The 19,988-nt window shown below is 39.7% G+C and overlaps 1 protein-coding gene across 13 annotated transcripts in view; it reads right to left on the reverse strand.

Annotated features, from left to right (window-relative positions):
- The window catches only part of RAPGEF6 (Rap guanine nucleotide exchange factor 6), a 122,333-nt gene that overhangs the window by 67,269 nt on the left and 35,076 nt on the right, over window positions 1-19,988 (reverse strand). For all 13 annotated transcript variants that reach the window (XM_058848727.1, XM_058848721.1, XM_058848730.1 and 10 more), the window contains exons 5-6: window positions 15,247-15,316; window positions 9,287-9,430 (exon numbers count right to left, since the gene is read on the reverse strand). In XM_058848727.1, coding sequence (XP_058704710.1) covers window positions 9,287-9,430; window positions 15,247-15,316 — 214 coding nt within the window. The remainder of the gene's footprint in view (window positions 1-9,286; window positions 9,431-15,246; window positions 15,317-19,988) is intronic.

A 19,988-nucleotide genomic window follows, 5' to 3' on the forward strand; every position in this document is an offset into this window, starting at 1 on the left:
AATCCCTGGTGATGAAAAGGTGTGGATACCAACCCCAAAAAGGTCAGTCTGGGGGACTGGATCCACTCAGAGATGCAGAAAGACAGAATAGCAAATATCTCACAGCAGAATTTCCCAAACAGATTTTTGATTTTGCTCACTAAGCATAACCTCAATCTAGTCTCAAATCTGACATCGCCTCCCAAACCTAAAATGGACCTGGCTATGATTTCCTCAGCTGACAGTGACCCGGGAAGCCAGGTGGGGTCTCCCATTTGCAAAGCCCATAAAGGTGTAGATATATTTTTTTTTTCACTCCACAAAAGTTAATACAAAAATCCATACAAAATAACACTATTTCTTCCCTCAGTTATTCAAAACAGTATCTCAGGTTAAACCAAGTAAATTGAGGCTATTTAGCTACTTTAGGTAGCTAAAGTACATAAAGTACCTTTCACAAGAAAAAGCCTTCTGATTAAACAACCTTGAGAATAATGCATTAAGTCCACAGACGAGGTTTAAAAAAAAGTCATGAAAATGCCACTTTCAGCATTTCTTTTGTCTTTTTGCTTCAAGATTAACACCAAACTGGAAGCCTGCCAGTGGGAAGGGGGGAGGGATTTGACTGCTACCAAAATTTCTCTCCTAAGCAAGGGAAATTTTGAACAGTCCGCTCTCATTTATTAGTGGTCAGTGCATCCAGTTTGAATTGTTCTAACAGATAAAGCAAGGGGTGAGCCAGATGCCATACCAGCACTCCAAGTTGATAAACCACAACTGCTAACCAAACTTCAAAGGAAACAAAATCAAAATCATAAAGATAATACAAGTATTGTGTCTACTTTACCTCCAACTAGAAACTTCATCACATAAGAACAAAACCCATTAATACTCAGCAACAAAAAGCAAGTCTGACTTGCAAGAACAAGGTAAGGAACAATGACAAATCAAGATACAATGATGGTCCCATTTAGTCCAGTATTTTATCTGTCAGATACATCACTATTAAGAAAGATGCCACATATCAAATATAAAACTGCAAATGTTGTTAAATGTCATTAGATAGTAATCACTTCTATGCCAAAACCAAAGATACTCATCTAGCTATGTGGTTTTCAGGCCAAGTTTTTCCAAGGAAAACACAGCATCCAAATGCTTTTAATTATGCACTGACATTTTCTGATGGTGATTTTTATTGAAAATTGCTCAGGATATTCTCCATCTCTAAACTGGTCCATGAGGCTTACAAAGAACAAGACTGAGTTGATGTGAGGTTCCATATTCTTAGTCAGAAATCCATTTTACCTTGAACACAAAGTTAAAGACAACACCATCACAGACCTTTAAATAAATCCTTCAGTGCTATGTGACACTCAATCCAACAACTCCAACTTACAACTTTACAAGGCTAACATACAAAATAACCCTTCAAACAACTACTTTTCTCTAAGGCAGGAGAAACCTAAACCTAAGTGAAACGCTGAGTTGGCTACAAGTGAGACTACAACTAGACTGTTATATTTGAATAGAGCATATTGGACAGAAACAGCCCAGATGGAAGACAGAAAATAAAAAACAGGTCCATGCATGCTACCATCTCCCTGCACACAGGGAGACCAGCTTGCTGGCTACTGTCAGATTCCTACTAGAAGCCACCTAATATGTCATTTCAAGAGACTGAAACAATAATGTTAAAAACAAGGATCAGAAAAACAACTGCAACTCATACACAAAAGATTTTTAAGCCACCAAAATGAACAAAACATCTCTCTGGTGCAGAGCATCTTTTACCATCAATGCCCAAGGGACACAACACAGTATGAGCAGTGGGTACAACCCTCACACATCATCCTCCACCGAGTTTGCATAAGAGGTTGCTTATAAAAAGTTAATGACTTTGGAACTGCCACCCAAACCCTTAGGGTCCATCAAAACAGAGATTAACTCTCTGAACATGCTACATAAAATATTTTCTCAGGCATTTTCCAAGGAACTGAGTTAATTTCTACCATGGTGTAAATTTGTCTATGTGTTAAAAGGAGAAAGAAACAGATAACTGGTTATTGTGTGAACAGCACAGTAGTGAGTGAATTTTTACTTCTTGTGGTGGCAATTTGCAAAATATTTTGAAGTTTTGTAAGGTTTTTCTGCCACAAGAGTACATCCCTCCCACAGTACTGTCAGCACCAGATGAGGTCAAGATTTGAGCAACTCTCTAGATTGATCCCAGTCAACAGAGTGGGATGGTTTCCCTGCAAATGACAGACTGTTCTGGATCTGCTTCCAAACTGTTTCAGGCTTCCTGGTGAAAGTGCTCACCAGGTGAAAAAGGCTGATGTGTTTGGACTGGAAGTAAGAAATTAGTGTAAAAATATCCGTAAGTTTTTCTTGAATTATCATAAATGAGTGCAGTTCTGCTGAGCAAGGGGAGGGTAACTTGCTGTGGGATGACCCTGGGGTCAGGGGCCCCATCATCACCCCAACACCTGCGAGGGAACAGACAGATGTACAGTTGAGTGCTAAACTTACTCAAGACGGAGAAAGGTTCAAAAACAAGTATTTGAGGCAAGAATCACAGAACAGGTTGTGAGGGACCTTAAAGCTCATCTCGTTCCAGCCGTCCTGCCATGGGCAGGGACACATTCCACTAGAACAGGTTGCTCCAAACCTTGTTCAACGTGGCCTTGAAGAGAGAGAAGATGGGTACCATTACCAGCCTCAGAGTGCAGCTCTCCTTAACAGCAGCTCAGTACCTTGTTCCAGGACCGAAGCCACAGCCTGGTAGGGCAGGACAATGTCTGTCCACATGTCCTGCAGAAGAAAAAATGCCTCATCCCAACACTGTGGCATCACCCCCCACCACAAGCTCTCTTCAGGGCTACGAGAAGGGCTGCAAACTATTGACAGTAGCCAGACTTCAGTAAGTACAGATGTTTACTTAAAATAAACCCTCCTGAGTTTCAGTCTGATGTAGTTTCATTCGTGCATCATTCTTAACTGCTGTTACACAGCTGCACATCACCTCCAAACTGAGGTGATTCCTGTAAGTCATAGTTTACACATAACCTGCTTGTCAAGTCCCAAAAATCTTGAGAAAAACTCCTGAAAATAAGGTTTGAAAAACAACCACTTTCATTATGGATAAATTGAGGTTGACATGTTGCATTACATTGTTAGTTTAAAAAAAAATTAATTTGAAAAAAAAAAGATTTTAACCAAAGGGCAGTATTTTCATTAAGTATTTTTGTACTTTCTGTGCAGCCTATTCAAGTTATTACTCACTTGAAACTACAAGCGCTCATTAATTGGACTGGGAAACACAAGTGGTCTATGGAAATTCCTAGGAAGATTTTTAATGCACAGCACACTTTGAGGATTGGTGTTTTGCTAATGACCACCATAACCAGTGGCAGACTTTCAAGGAGCCCTTGAAAGTAACACTGCTGACAAAATGAGCAGGCAAAATCAATATTTAAGTATGAGAGAACATGCATTTGGCAATTTTCCCCTTGCTTACAAAAGCAGATGTAAGTGCCCGAGGACAGCTCAAAAGACCAGGGCAAGTTCAAGATGCTGAGCACAGGTTCCCGTGCTGGATGCCAGTGGGACCCTGCCAAAGGCTGTTTCCAGCTCCACCAGTGAAGCAGTAGAATCATACAATCACAGTATTGTTAAGGCTGGAGAATACCTCCAAGATCAGGAAGTTCAACCATCAATCCAGCAGCACCAGCACTTTCACCAAGCCCTCATTGCCATACCCACAGATTTTTTTTTACACTTCCAGGGATGGTGATTCCAACACTGCCCTGAGCAGCCTGTTTCAATGCTTCACAACCCTTTCTATGGTGAATTTTTTCCCAATATCCAGCCTAAAATGTCCCTGGCTCAACCTGACGCTGTTTCCACTCATTCCACCGCTTGTTACCTGGGAGACTAAATCAACCCTACTGGTTCCAGCCTCCTGTCAGGGAGTTGGTTGTAGAGCATGATATGGTCCTTTCTTAGCCTCCTTTACTCCAGGTTGAGTCCTGCCAGCTCCCTTGGCTGCTCCTCATCAAGACTCATGCTGCAGATCCTTCCCCAGATGTCCAGCCTGGGAAGCAGACACCTCTGTACCATCCATTAACAGAGCTGCTTAACCACTACTTGATTCACAGCCTTCTCCCCCACCCCCAAAGCCCAGCCTAACAGTAATTCTCCAGAAAGCAGGGGGCTACATCCATGTACATCTCCTCTCCTCCACCAGACAGTGCCGGATCCACACCCACGTGCCCTTTGTGTGCGGTCCATGACAAACCAAACCCACAGGGGCCCACACAGGAAGTGAACACACTGCAGATGCTGCTTCTTTTGATCACAGAAATACATAAAACTGCAAGAGTTCAGAAGAGCTGCAAACAGGGACAGCATTTGTGGGCTTTCCCAAGGTCCTGTCCCTCACAAGGTGCCTGACACATGCTCCAGAACCTAGACACATGCCTGCTCCTGAGCACCTGACAGCTGGGATCCCACCTAGGCCATGCAAAATTAAAGATTGAGACTAGAGAAAATCCTCTATGTTGTTAAAAAACAACCTCAGGAAGAAGGAACCTGCATTCTCTTTGTATCACACAACACTTCCAAAGAAAAAATTACAACATTAATTTATGTATCCTCTAAGTGCACGGCAAGTCCCATGGATTTCAGCAAAACCTGAATTTTCTTTTGATTCATAGAATCACAGAATGGTTTGGCCTGGAAGGGACCTTAGAAAATAATCAGTCCCAAGCCTCTGCCACAGGAAAGGATACCTTCCATTATCCCAGCTTGCTCCAAGCCCCATCAAACAAGGCCTTGAACACTTCCAGGGATGGGGCAGACACAACCTCAAATTACTGACCATAAACATGAATTAGAAAAATTTTACTGAAATGAAAAAAAGACTAGAGTTTACAGGTTGGACCCTGTTTGAATTGAACAGTGTCAGAAAGATAAATGCAAAAACTTACTATCTCAGGTTTTATTTTTTAACTGTAAAGATAAATAATGGAATTGTTTACTTTCTTATTACTTGATCCAAGATCAAAACAGCAATTTAATTTTTTTAAAGCACCAGAATTATATATATTTTTTTTAAAGCATCTTATCATTTAAAAGTCACTTGCTGTTATTCTGGCTGCAGATTTGCAATCTGCTACTGCATGACCACAAAAGTTTGAGATAACAGTTTAACAGAGATGACCACAATTACTTTTTCTGTAGGTAAAAAACACCGTTGTATTATTACTTTCTTCGTCTATAATCATAAAACATGGTTGCATTATTGATTGGGTTGAGAAGTAGACTAAAAAAAGAAATGACTCACTTGTCTCCTTTGTGATGCTGCCCTGCTGCAATGACCCCAGCTCCTGGCTGGATTCTTATCGCCATGAAGATATGCAATCATGCTAACAAATCAAATCTGAAGCAACAGCTGTAATTAACACCAATGGCACATTTCTTCCTAGTCCATTCATTTTGATTAAGAGTTTTGCCAAATGCAGCCAGTGTCACTTTCTCCCCCCACAACAGTCAGGATGTTACTGTACAGGGGATGTGCAAGATGCAGAATTACTAAAACACAAACATGGAAAAGGCCAGAAATGCGCAGGGATGAAGAGATCTGATGTATTTATGGGGATGCTCAGACCTGCCCCAGGCAGACAGACAGCCAGACATCCTCGGGCTGTGGCCTCACATGTGACCCAGTGTGACAGAGCCACCTCCTCCAGCCCTTCACAGGCAGCAGTGCTATTGTGTATCCTGAAAAAAACATTGAAATACACAATTGTCCGTGGGATCTGGTTAGCCTGCTGTACTACAGAGGAGAAGAATCCTCAGCATCAGCAGCACCTCAACACCCCTTGGGCACGCTGGATCTGGAGGAGAGCCCAGCCTGCTCACCAGCCCAGCAGTGCAGTGCTGGCATCCCCTGCACACGGGGCAAAGCCACACCATTGTGCACTTGGAAGATAGAGACAGGGAAACTGTCACTCTCAGGGAAAAGAAAGAACACTGCCAGCATGTGTTTACTGCATTTAACTGTAAGGAAAACAAAACAAAACAAACAATGAAAACTTGAACCACAAACAGATAACTGCAGACAACCTTGTGAAATAACACTGTTCTATGAACCACAAGAATCTAGCAAAGAAATCTAAATGGTAACACCTTCACCAAAGAAACCAAGCAGATGACCCATTTTTAACATTAGCTCATTTGAGGGAAAGCAGGGAGGGAAGAAATTTAAGATACCCACAATAATCTGAATGTCAACTATTCTGAAGATACACAGTTAAATCAAGAACTAGAACTCTCTTGCTTAATTAAGAGGCATAAGAGAAAAGGAGAACTTCAAGGATAGTAACATTTAAAAGTAATCATTTAAAATATTATTTAAAGTATCTGCATATAAATCTTGGTTTTGTGGCCAATCAGATATTTCTGCAGAACAAGTTCCAGCACTAACAAGAAGTACTCCATGTGAGAAGTAGATGTTAGCTCATGTCACAATCCAATAGGTAATGTTATACAAAACATGAATTAATCTAATTCATAATCACAGTATATTTAATGTGCAGAGATTTGCATTCTAAGGTTAATGGAGATCACACAGATAATTCCCCTTAAAAGCAAGCCCAAGAAACCTTGTATTTAAGGAAATAGTCCTAGTTATATTAAGAGAATACTGAATTTCAGTATGTAAAGGATCTGAGTTTTCTTTAGAAAGCAGAAAACTACTTGCACATGAGGGATTAGGCATGTAAAAACTTAAATGGTGTCATACTGAGCATTCCAACATCAACCACAGGAGATGGACTGGAGTCCATGTGGAGGCTGGAAAGGTCCAAGCCCCCCCCAAGCACACAGGACTCACAAAAGCTCCATGAGGCCGCATTCAGCATCTGTCACAGAGCACTCAGCAACAGGCTAGGGAGTGTAATACAACTCTGTGCTCATTCATTAGCATTATGCCCAACAGGAAATCTGCTGGAGAGTTTGTAAACACTTTTCCCACTCTGGCAGAAACCTTATTGCAAGTTCCTGTAAAATGGAAGTTTGACTTAGCCTCCTCCTTATCCTAATCCCATGCCTATAGCAGAGAGCTGGAACTACATGATCTTAAGGTCCCTTTCAACTCAAACCATCCTATGATCCTACCCTTCTCTCATGCGTTACCTAAAGGGTTATACCATGAAATCTGTTTTTCAAGATCACTGGGAACCAATGTATGAGCACACTCATACAGGTATGGAACTAACCACAAGTAAAATAAATTTATTACTTTACTAGTTTATAATGGAATATCGAAAAATATAACCGAACTTCTCCTTACTTGTCACACAGGCAGCTTGTTATCGTGTTTTGATTCCTTAGTCACCTGTTGCGTTACAAATTATTTTTTGCTACCTTAAGTACTCAGAGTGTGACATTTTCCAATTAGGAGCTTACAGTCTACAAAGCAAGGATTAGTATTTCAGTTCAGACTGCTGAAAACCCAGAATCTTGGAGATTTGGTTAGCAGAGAGGTGTTTGTTTAGTCTTTGCAACTTAGCACTCACTTATCCAGGAAAATACCTAGTGTTACAGGACTCTTATATATTCCTAATTAACAGACATAAAAGCAGATTAAGGAATGTGCTGTCGATTTAAGAAGTTTATACAATTTTCTATCAAATGCCTCGTGTATACGTATATATTTCCCCCCTGCCAAATCTGAGGAAGCCATCAGGTTTGCAACAAGCAACTACAGGCACAGGTGCTCTGTATTGTTGGTAACAATGAAATAAATCAACACAAAGAAAAATAAAACAACATGAAGAAAAATCTTAGTGAGGACATCATCTGTTGACAAACCACAGTCCTGTGAGTGTACCACACTGACTCCTCGTAGCAATAACTGACAGCCTCTGAAATCATTCAAGAAGCCGTGAAACTTGTTCTTTCTCACAACAAAGATGCCAAGTCCCTTCTCACGCATCCCTCCAGGCAAGCTGCATAGGTAGCAACAGCATCAGCTGTTCCTGGGATTCTCCTACTCTTAGCAATGAAACCTGAGAATTATTATCTGTGTGCTTATTCACTGTCACAAACACCAAAGAGACAGAGATAGGTTCTGTCATACACAGATTGGAATTTAATTCCTAATAAAGCTTTGGGAATGTGAGAGTCCAGAGTGTGAGGGTTCAACATCTCATTGCTTCAATAACTAATTTAATGTCTTACTAATGATAAAATCCAGCATCTGTGACAGTTCTAGAAATGAGATGGCAGAGGATGTTAAACTTCAAGCAGCATATTTTCTTCCAATCACAGACACAGCAATGCTGTGCAGGGCCTAAAATCACCACCTGCGACCCAACTGCTACCAACATGCAGCAAAAACATCAGTTTATATAAATTGTAACCTCATGTCTGACTGCACACATCAGATATTTTGAAGCCTATCAACTAAGACTGTATCTCCTTTGGGGAGATGAAAAGGAAGATTGGGAAAAGGGGGAAGAAATAGTTTTTTTCTCTTCTGAGCATGAATACTATTCCAGGCCTGCAATTCAATGCTAGTACTGGTTTTGACCTTTGATTTTCAAAGCAGATTGAGTTATCCAAAACAATTATTTTCAATTAAATTATTTGTCTAGATCACATATATCCTGTTACCAGGCAGGAAGTTTGAAAAATAATGGTGAAGAAAAACTTTCATGTATGCTTTGCAGCCCTGAAACCACAGAGGTACATGCCTTCACAGAGTGCAGAGTTTATAGTCTCTGCTGCTATTTAAGACTAGCAGATGAGTCGCTATTCTTTTTGATGCTCAAACTACCACTACACTGTTTTTAAGCACGTTAACATAACCAAGTACAAGAGCATTAATGCTGTGTTGACCTGCATTTGCAATAACTCACCTCTAAAGCACAGTTCAACTTTATTAAGGAAAAAAAACCAAGCCCACCAATTCCTACATCTTACCAAAAGAACTCCAGGTAAAACCAACAAAAAATGATGAAATACCATTTCTCTGTCCAATGAGCATGTTAAGATTTATTTATAGTGCTCAGCTGAAGATCCCTAAACCCAAAAAAAAAATCTTTTCCAATTACTACCTTCACTTCCACCTATGGTGCTCCAATGCAAACCACTTCACTGCCCCCCAGCACAAAAAAAGTGTTCTCAAAAACAACAAGCATGGACTACTTCACTTCACCAGTTCTGTCTCCAAAAGAACATTCCAGCCAGCCATGCAGACATCACAGTGCCAAGGAGATGGGCCAAGGGACAGCAGACTCACCAACATGTAGCTGCTGGAATCCACATTGTCCGTGATGGTCTGACGCTCACCCCTCAGGTTGATCTTCCTATACCTCCGACGGGACTGCCGGAGTGGGACTTCTCTTTGCAAGATGTTTTCCTCATTGTCTTTAGAGTTCTCCACCTGAAACACATGTTCAGGCTCCTGGTTAAACATCCAGTTTTTCCATAGCACTGACAGCTGATGGAGCCGTATGAAGCTCATGTGGAAGGAACAAACATAAGTTCAGGGCAGCTAAACTTTTCTAAGAAAAGCACCGTGGTAGTTTCAGAGAACCAGTGCTGCAGATCTCAGAAGTGCCTTATTACAATGAGCCGGAGGCCACAGTTTCCTTCCGGGAAATAGCGTATTTAAAAAAAAAAGTAAAAAAGGCACACATCTCCTCTAAACAACGTCACTCATCAGTAGAAAGCCTTCTGCACCCACATGTACCATGAAGGAGTTACAGGCACTGCTCATTTCAAGTTTATCTTCAGCATAGAAATTACCATTTTTTGTGTATTTACAATCTGGCAGAAATATTGAATTATATCCTATTTTTAGTAGTGTAATTTTTAAAAGTGTAATTTATTTTTAGCACCCGTCATAGCGAAACAACTTTAAATATTCCAGCTTTTTATAAATGGCTACTTCATCTAGGTCATACAGCCTTTTAATTGCTTGAAGTGGATTATAGAGAAATGGTTGGAACTTGATTGATATCTTGATGTTAAATATTATTTCTGACTAAGCATTAAAGATTAGGTAAATTTATCTTGTTAGTAAAAGCCAACATGAAACCTTTTATGTCAATAGCTACAATTCTTTTTTTTCTGTAAAAAGCAGTCTCATCCTTTCCCATTTCCTTTTGATGTTTTGGAAAAATATATCCCAGCAGGAAACAGGGCAGACATGCATGCAAATAGGCTGCAGCAGGCAATGTATTTACTACACAGAAGTTTCTACTGTCTTCAATGGCTTATTTTTAATTTTTTTTTTTCTCTAAATTTCACTGGAAATTCCTAAACATTAAGACTATACTACAGGAACAGAAGAACCTCTGTATGATCTTACACAGCTCTCACTTCACATAATCAGGTAAATTACCTTAAAATTAAAATCCAAAAGACACAAAGAAATGAAACCCAGAAAGACTTAACAGACAGAAACAGGAAAGTAACCAAACTACACCATCACAAAAGCATGATCACGTGTAGCTTCCACATCACTTTTTCCTAACACCTACAGTCTGTCTAAGGTCAAAGGAAGGTGCAAGAAGCTGAGCTTGTCTTGTGGGTTTTTCTTGATTCCATAGAGAAATCATGTATTAGTAACATGGGTTAAAGATACAATAGTTAGAAAAGTTAGAAAAGGAGAATGAAGCTCACATCATAATATTGTCAAAAAAATAAATCAGAAAAGCTGAATTCCCCCAGCAAGGGATAACCACACATTTCACTGTAATTTTACTACCTCTTTGCAAAGGAACAGGACAAGAACCAAAGATATCTATTTGCAGCACTTCTATAAGCACAATGGTATAAGGGTGTAAAGAATACAGTGCATGCAGGCAGAAACACAAAAAGAAACAAAAAAAAATCTTTTTAGACAGGGCATCCAGTATCATCAAAAAATGCACCAGGATTATTGATATAGAAGCCCTTCTTCAGGTAGCATAAATATGGATTTCTAGCTAGAAACAATGTTACTCTCAAATTGTACAGAAGTCCTCCATACATAAGAAATTTTTGGTTTGTACAGAGTTATTCATTAAATAAACAAAATTGTGCTGATACAATTTTTTATTTTTGTATGTGATCTCCTTCAATAAATGCATTATCCTTTTTCTTCTGCATTCAGTCTTACAAGATCACAGAAACCAAAATAAGCAGTGAACTTCTCCAACAGGACAGATTAACCTGGACCTGAGAAAATGCTGAGGTGGACAAAGACTCTTCCAACACAGATAACCCTTATTATCAAAAAGCCCCAAACTAAACAGTTATTTTTAAGGTTAAATTAAACACTCAGTGACAGAAGAAATTATTTTTTCTTTCACAATTGTAACTGAAAACTAAGACATAAGCATAAATAAATTATTTGATAGCACCAAGTCAAAACACACAAGCAGTGGAAAATGAGACCACCTGCTTCCTTTGATTAGTGAAATGCTGTTGACAAAAACAACATGCAAATCAGAAACAACTGGAAAGACCCCCATGCCACTGAACTTCCAGTTGCTTAGTACCACCAGCACGAGCAGTATTTTGAGTCCAGCTGACCACCAAGTTGTCAACACTTAAAATTTACAAGAACTGTTTTTGGTATTCTGCGCATCAACAAGATAGGCACACCTAAGCACCTCACTCAGCCCACCAGCTTTCACCTGGTTAAAACTAAAAATTCCTGTTGGCAGAGAGGTGTCACCTTCATCATACCCCTATGGAGGAATTCAGCTTCTCTGCAGATGCTGTGAGCTGGGTCCCGGTGTGGGAGCAAAGGGAGGACAGATTCCCTGGGCCACTGCAGAGCCAGGAGAACCAGCCTGCCATCAAGTCAGATGGAGTCCCACAGACTGCTTCCCATTATTCCATTTTCAATACAGTATCATAGAATTGTTAAGGTTGGCAAAGGACTCAAAAGACCATTGTGTCCAAGCATGCCCCTAGCCCTGCCAGGCCCACCACTAAACCATATCCCCAAGTGTCACATCTACAAGTCCATTAAATCCTTCCAGGGATGGTGACTCCACCACTGCCCTGGGCAGCCTGTGCTAGGACTTGACCCCTTCTATGAAGAAAATTTCCCTCATCTAAACCTCCCTTGGCACAACTTGAGGCCATTTCCTCTCATTCTATCCTTTCTTACCTGGGAGAGGTAGAGGTTGATCTCCACCTGGCTACAACCTCCTGTCAGGGAGTTGCAGAGAGTGAGGAGGTTCCCTTTTCTCCAGGCTGAGCACCCCCAGTTCCCTCATCATGCTCCTCATCAGGAGAACAGGAGATTTGTGCTCTTGTGCCAAGAAGTCTGGAACAGCACATTAACTGGCCATATCCTAATCAAAAGGTGTTCTTTATTAACTTCAAACTCTGGCAGCAGCAGGATGCTCCCACACCACCAGCTTCACCCAGGCACTGGCTGCCACACAGAAATCAAGGAGAACCATAGGACTGCCCTGTTTCACTCTGCAGTTGAAACCAGCAATGAAATATTTTCTACCTGCAAATGTCACACTGCTCTTCTGGAATCGTATGCTTAGATCTGAACAAGAAAATAAAAGCACCAAGGAACAACAATAATGACCCTTCAATACACCAAGATATGCTGCAATTCTGGGCCATCTTCTTAAATGATAAATGGGGCAATTATTAATTCAATACTCAACCTCCAAAAATATTAGTTATAATGCCCATTCACACACTAACTGTTATCCTCATTAACTTGACCACATACTATGGCCTTTAAAATGGGTCTGTACCCAGAGGATTCCCACTACAAAACTGATTTACATTCTAAAATTACAGGAGAGAAGGAAAAAAAATCTCAAAAAAATCAGTCACCAGCAAGAAATGATAGAGTTCTTTAACTCCATTAAAGTAGCTAACTAAGACTTTTCCTTGAAGAGAAATATTCATTATGTATTAAACCAAATTAGTATGTTATAAATTAAAAACTAGAGAAAATAAAAGATTTAAGGTAAATTAATAAGAGTTAATCAGGGAACTGAAACTCAAGTACTCTTTGTGTCTGTGAAGATCATTAGCAAGGTGCATGTCACCACACTGATGCTTTTTTCTCACAGTATTTGAAGTGCTTCCTAGAAAATACAGATAATATTACCTTTAGCTACATTTACCCGTAAAATATGATCATAAATATAATGAGGCAACTACTCTGCACTTTTAATTTTCTGATTTTCCTACTGAAAAATTATACTGAAGTTCTAGAGAAGGATGCAAGATATTTCCAAGTGTCTTTCACTGGTGTTTAATCACAATTACAGACAATTCAAGAGATTCAGAACAGAGCAAACAGCTGCCTGGGCTATGCCTTTGTCTTCAGGAACACCCAGCAGTGTGTGAGGCTGCTGACATAGCCAATGCTCGCTTCCCCAGCTACTGTGATACTGTGTTCCTGTGAAAACATATCACAGTTGTGCCTACTCAAGTCACACATGCAACAGTAGTTTCCTGAATAAATATTTCAATAAGGTCCGTTTCTCTCTGGAAGCACACATTGCACAGAAGCGCCTCTTTTACTTCTATTTTCATTAATTTTTTTAATTGCAATGGTGATATGACCAAAGAAGGATGTAGGTATTTCTTAAGATTTCCTTTGTCCATTAAATATTTTTCATGTAAATTTACAAATGCACTTGCAGTGAGTCAAGCCACCAGCCAGACCAGACTGGTCCAGTCTTCCACTAGAGCAGGCCCAAGCCCCATCCAACCTTGTCTTGAACACCTCCAGGGATGGGGCAGCCACAGCCTCTCTGGACAACCTGTGCCAGGGCCTCCCCACCCTCACAGAAAGAGCTTTTCCCCAATACCTAGTAATAGATATGACAGGGTGAGTGTTTGTCACTGCTACAGGAGCACTGAGGTGCAGGACTCAGCTCAGCCCAGGCACAGCACTCAGGCACACAGTACACCAGATGCTCAGTTCAGCAAACCAGATCCTTGGCAGCTGCAATTAAAAAGTAAAAATGCAAAGCAGCAAATGCAAACCAGAGGGCCTGGGGCACTCCCGTGACATGACTGTACACCCAAATAGTCCTGTGGCATTCCTTCAGGCATAAATCTCCCCCCCAGAATTCCAGCTTTGAAAAGAGACTGGACAATTTGGAATACAACAAATTAACTGTTTCACTCCAGAGCATGAAGACAGGTTTCCTGCACTTTTAACCTGCATTACATGGCAGACTGCAGCATACATGCTGCAGCACAGGGCACATTACTAATGCTATCAGAGCCCACCAGCAGTCAGACTGACACTGCACAGAGCAAAGCTGCACAAAGGACAGCAAGTGGACAAGGACACTGCTGACATCCCAGCTGGTAATGCACTATGAGAAACAAATATTTTATGAAAGCTGAATATTTACATGCTCAGTAAGAGACACTGTCAAATATTAGTTTTAATATTACTGTATTCTAGATCTAGGCAGCTAAATCAATAGCAGTCTGGAGATTGGATTCTGATTAACAGACAGGTGGGTTGTGAGCACAACAGCTTTGTTTCAGCTCCATTAAAAACATCTAAAGTGAAAGTTGGAACAGATCTGCCTGTGTCCCCAGGCACACTGCTGGGATACAACATCACTCTTCACAATGGAAAAGCAATCCTAATATTCCAGCTGCTCACAGCATGTGTACAACAACCTGGGAAGGACTAAGCTGCACTCTCCAAGCACATATATATGCATCTATATATGTACTTGGCAGTGTATCAGTAAGCATTCTGAAGAAGCAGAAGGAATCCTGGACATTAAGGATGGTGACAAGTCTTACCCTTCAAGCTTGGCTCTCATGTTCCTTCTACCTACAAGCCTTCACACTATGTGGCATTGCAAAGGCTTGGAGGAAGAACATTTTTCCACCCAGACATGACCAGTAAAAGCCATGAAATGGGGAATGGGGGTGTAAATAAAATATTCAAGATAGAAGACTGACATAGCCTGGCTCAGGAATGCTCAGCTCAGCCATGACTGTTAGGCTTTTGAAACTCAAGTAAGCGTAATTTTAGAAAGAATGACCTAATCATCATCATCATTTACCCATCTAGATTAAATTTACATAGCTACTGCTGTTACAAGAGCAGCCATAGGTATAATTGAAATCAAGGCAATTTTACTGCAATTTCATAGAATACTCTACAATAAGCTTTCTGCTGTAAAATAGAAAGAATTTGCTGAAACCAGCAATAGATTTAAATATACATATGAAAAAAATCTGTCTTACCACAATCATTTCTGAAGGTTCCAAAATGATACATTCGCATCCTCGCTTTCCTCCAGACTGCTTGCCAAAACTAGAGTGGAATGGAAAAAAAGCAAATGAAAAGTAGTGAGATGAACAGTCTATTTTACCTTTTCAGTAAGCAAAAATAATTTGCAATGGTCTATGTTGTTAAAAAACAAAAAAAAAAGAACAAAGAAAAACTGATGAAAACTATTGTATGAAAAATGCTAATCAGACAGTATCATTACCATACAGCACCCCTCATCACAGCCTGCTATATAAAGTCCAAATATAAAGAATGTGTTTTTGTAAAATCATTATTACTTGCAGATACTCAAAACCACTCATAATACATTTCAGTTCTGACAAGAAAACCTTAGTAAATTTTAATTAAACATGCCTTGTAAAAACAAATATACATAAATTCTAAAGACTCCAAAATACAACTCAGGACACAGAATTTTTAGTGAGAATTTCCTCAACTCTACATCACCCCTTCATCCTCCCAGTGAAGGGGAGACAGAGAACCTCTTTTCTAATATTGAGCCTTAACCTGTGAGCTCTGTCCTTATGTTGCTACTTGCACCTTCACAAGGAATGGGTCATGGTGATGGGTTCTGTTTAAGAAGTAGGAAAGAACACAAATGTAACAAAGCATGATGGGCAGTGTAAGACAGCAGCTGAGGAAAGCAGCTAAAAGCAACCTGATGTGCTTTAGCTCAACTCTAACAGACTTCCTTCAGGACACTGAACAACAGAGGTGACTTTAGAGAAATCACCTCTGGAGAAAGCACCATGCAACAAGATCTGAGGGTGCTGGAGCTACCAGCAAAAGAGGACTGAGCCAGACACTGCTGGGGGATGTGTGGGGTGTTTTACAGACCAGTAACCTCTCAAATCAATCCATTTGTGACTGTAGTGGTACTTGGAATTGAATATATCTGGATTTGCATATTAAGTAAGCTGGTTCTCACTCCTGACCCACTACCCTGAGGTGGGAATGCTTGACCTACTCACTCCCTGGGCAGGAGGAAAAGTGATTCCACGACCCCAGCACACAAAACTCCTTGATGAGCAGTACAGTGGCTGGATTAGCAGTTCAGTGGTTGTAGTTGTCATGCTGCAAACTCAGACTGTTAACATCAATCACATTTTAGCACCTCCCAGCAGGTGAGATAACTGAAGAACTGGTTAATGAAAAGCAGGGATCAATGCATGAATTAGAAGGAAGTTGAGAGTGGAGACAAGCCCTTAAAAAGTGCATCAGCTCCATCTGTTTTCACTGAGGTTATGTTTAAAAAGTACATCTGAAACTCCAGCCACACAAGATTTGAGTTACATACACGGTCATCAAAACGGTAAAGATCCACTGAAACCACCACCACTTTATACAGAACATTAAAAAAGACTCGTATTTATAAACAACACTCCAAAACTTCTGTGGGATATATGCAACTATGGGAAAAGAATTTAAGGAACCAAACTGAAGCTAAAAGACTAACTAAACTAAACTAAGCTGAAGAAGGGGAGGTTTTGATTAGATATTAGGAAGAAGTTCTTCCCTGTGAAGGTGGTGAGGCCCTTGTACAGGCTGCCCTGATAAACTGTGGCTGCCCCACCCTTGGAAGCTCAAGGCCAGGTCAGATGGGGCTTGAAACAACTTCACCTAGGGGAAGGTGTCCCTGGCCATGGCAAGGGGCTGCACCCAGATGAGCTTAAATGTCCTTTCCATCACAAATCATTCTGTGAGTCTCTGAAACAGTGAAGTTACTCAAGTGAAGCTTCAGACTATTGAAACAAAGAAATTATCAGTGTAATCCAGTTATGATAAAGAATTACAATTAATAGGAGTATGGCAGCTTCCACTGTCAAGTTTTGATTTTGCTAACCATCTACTGAAGGAAAATAAAAAAATATTTAAATTATATGTCTGCAATATAGCCATAAATGCCATGACAAGTAAAACTTTCTCACCCAGACTAGACAAGAACAAGTTTCATATACAAAAACAGGCATTTTCACACACCTATAGTAAGAAACTCAGAGTTCAAAGTTCCATGCCTTCTTTCATGCTTTTTCCACACAGCATATAATCCAGGCATGAGAGTCTCATGCTTTTGCAACACATAAAAAGAATGGCGAAACTACTCTCATGCTTACAACAGTTAATTCAGTTCAGAAAATACAGAACTATCATTTTTAATGTCAGTGCCAACATTGAGGTGAACTGAAATCCATGTTAGGATTTCTCTACAAACTAAAAACCAAAGTGAGATCAACTTTGCCATCGGATTATTTTCAATTTAAAAAAAAAAGTTAAATAATTTTTAATTCTATTCCTTATAGAGGAAACTAAAAACAAAAGTGTTTTTTTCAAAACACCAAAATTCTAAAGGAATTATGTGCAACTGGAAGTTTCAGGTTCTGCACCTTTTTAAAACCAGAAATAATCATTATCAGTTTTATGACAAAACAGATTACTACTATTGCTACATCCCCTGTAGTTACAAAAAAGCACAAATGTCCTGTTGCAGGTTATTCAACTGAAGTATTTTTGTTGTGTAACAACATTTTATCAAACTCCTGGAGGTCAAGGAAGAGTTGTGTTTTTTTACATAAACACATTCCTCAAATTCAGCCACTGTCTGGCCTCTCTCTGCTTATGCTGCAGCATTTGCTAATTAAGTAATAACAGTAAACGCTAATGAGGACAAGAACAGTGCTTGGAACAAAGGTCACAGTCTTAGCCCTATCATTTCTCCATGAGGCACTTTACAACAACCAAATACTTGGAAAAGGATCAGGTTCCAAAGACAAAACCCACCCAGATAATCCTAAAGAATAAACAACTCATATTAACAAGTCAGAAGGTCAAGTTTCATTATTTCTTTGTACACACCATGGATGGTTTGATTATTCCACAGCAGAGATCCTTCCAAAGAAGGAGGCCACGTATGGTTTTTCCCCAGCCATAACTACTGTGCCTTGAAAATACCAACTTTTAACATTCTTAATTAACATACACAATAATGTTTTAGAAACATGGGTTTTAAATTTCTTAATGACTTATTACATATTTTTCCTCTAGAACACAAATATTTAGCTTCTCTATCAGTTAAGAGGTTTGCTGACATCAACATACTTCACTAATCTGACAATTATAATCAAGGCTTCAGAAGAACATTCATTCCTAAATGTTTGTAAATGGAAAAGGTTCAGCTGAACAAAGATTTGAAAGTGGAGGAGAGAAAATCCACTTGGGAAACAAAAGCAAAGTTGGACATGGAACATTCTTCCAAGGAAGAAGTAACATTTCTGTGACACCAAGTTACTTGGAGAAGTCTTTAGCTGGTGATTAAAGACCCACCCAAAGCTGAACCATGATGTTTCTCAGAGGAGAGAGCTCTGGAAAGTACATCTCATTCTGGAAGAGATGGGGCAATCTTATCTTTTGGTACTAAAAAAAGACAGCTTTGCTGTGGCATCAAGAACACACAGTGCTGTTTGCAGGAGCTGTTATTATATATATACATATATATATATATATATATATATATATATATATATATATACTTAGTCTTTTTGGTTACCCAAGTTGGCACCCAATAAGACTGTGACCATGGACGTCCTTTCCCAGGGTCAGGTTTGCTTCCTGGAAAGGTCCAGTCCAAGAAGCCCATTTCAGTACTTCTGCTTACCAACCATCACAGCAGCTTCCCCAACCAAAAGCACATCTCAGAAATGCCACATCCTCCTGATGTCACATGTGCCAAGATACGTAAGAAAACTGGGAAAGACTCACTAAGGTACAGCACATTACACATGCTTTAGTGCTTTAAGCAGAGTGGGGAAAATAATCTAATTAAAATATTTAAATTAACACTGAAAGTGTAAGAAAGCATAAAGCTAATGTAAATGAAGTTCTACTTACAATAAAAAAATTATGAAATGACATACCACCACTGGTATAACCATTAAAAAAGTTTTAAATGATCCAACAACTTAATTGGCATTGTTAACACGTGTGATTTAAGTAAGTCTTAAATTTAATATCATTCTACAGCTTGTCACTGCTAGAAGCCTAGAAAAATCAGTATTATAAAACTGCAATACAAGTTTTTTATTTATAATTTTATTGTATGTTCCCATCACTTAATATTCATCTACTTCACCTGCATCATTAATTTTCACAAATTCACTCAACGGTCTGCAATGCTGTCATGGGAAAAAATGTCTTCCATATACCAAAAGCAGCTTTGTTTATCCTTGATTTATGGATGCCTCATTTACAAGAAACTCTGTTTTTCTTCTAATTCACTGCTACTCATAATTAAAAACGCTTAAGCATTTGCATCATCTGAGAAAAGAATATAAGTTAAACTGGCATGAAATCCCATACCAACAACTAATGGGTGGTCAAGCCATGGGATCAGAGTGGAGCTACCAAAATGTAAAAGTCCAGGACTGCAGATAAGAATTCTCAGGCCAGGCTGGACAGGGCTTGGAGAAACCTGGTCTACTGAAGCATCCCTGCCCATGGCAGTGGGCTGAAACTAAATGAGCTTTAAGGCCCCTTCCAACCCAAACAAATCTGTGATTCTGTGACATTCCTTGGTTCATCTGTCCCTCTTCCACTGTGTGATTTGCTCATCTCTCCAGAGCTGCAGAGTACCTTAGAAGTGCAGGCATCAGAGTATGTGCCTGACTTCACTGATACATATAGAATAGAAGAAAATTAATCA

This window comes from Poecile atricapillus, chromosome 13 (genome assembly GCF_030490865.1).
Source record: "Poecile atricapillus isolate bPoeAtr1 chromosome 13, bPoeAtr1.hap1, whole genome shotgun sequence".
Lineage (NCBI taxonomy): Eukaryota > Metazoa > Chordata > Aves > Passeriformes > Paridae > Poecile > Poecile atricapillus.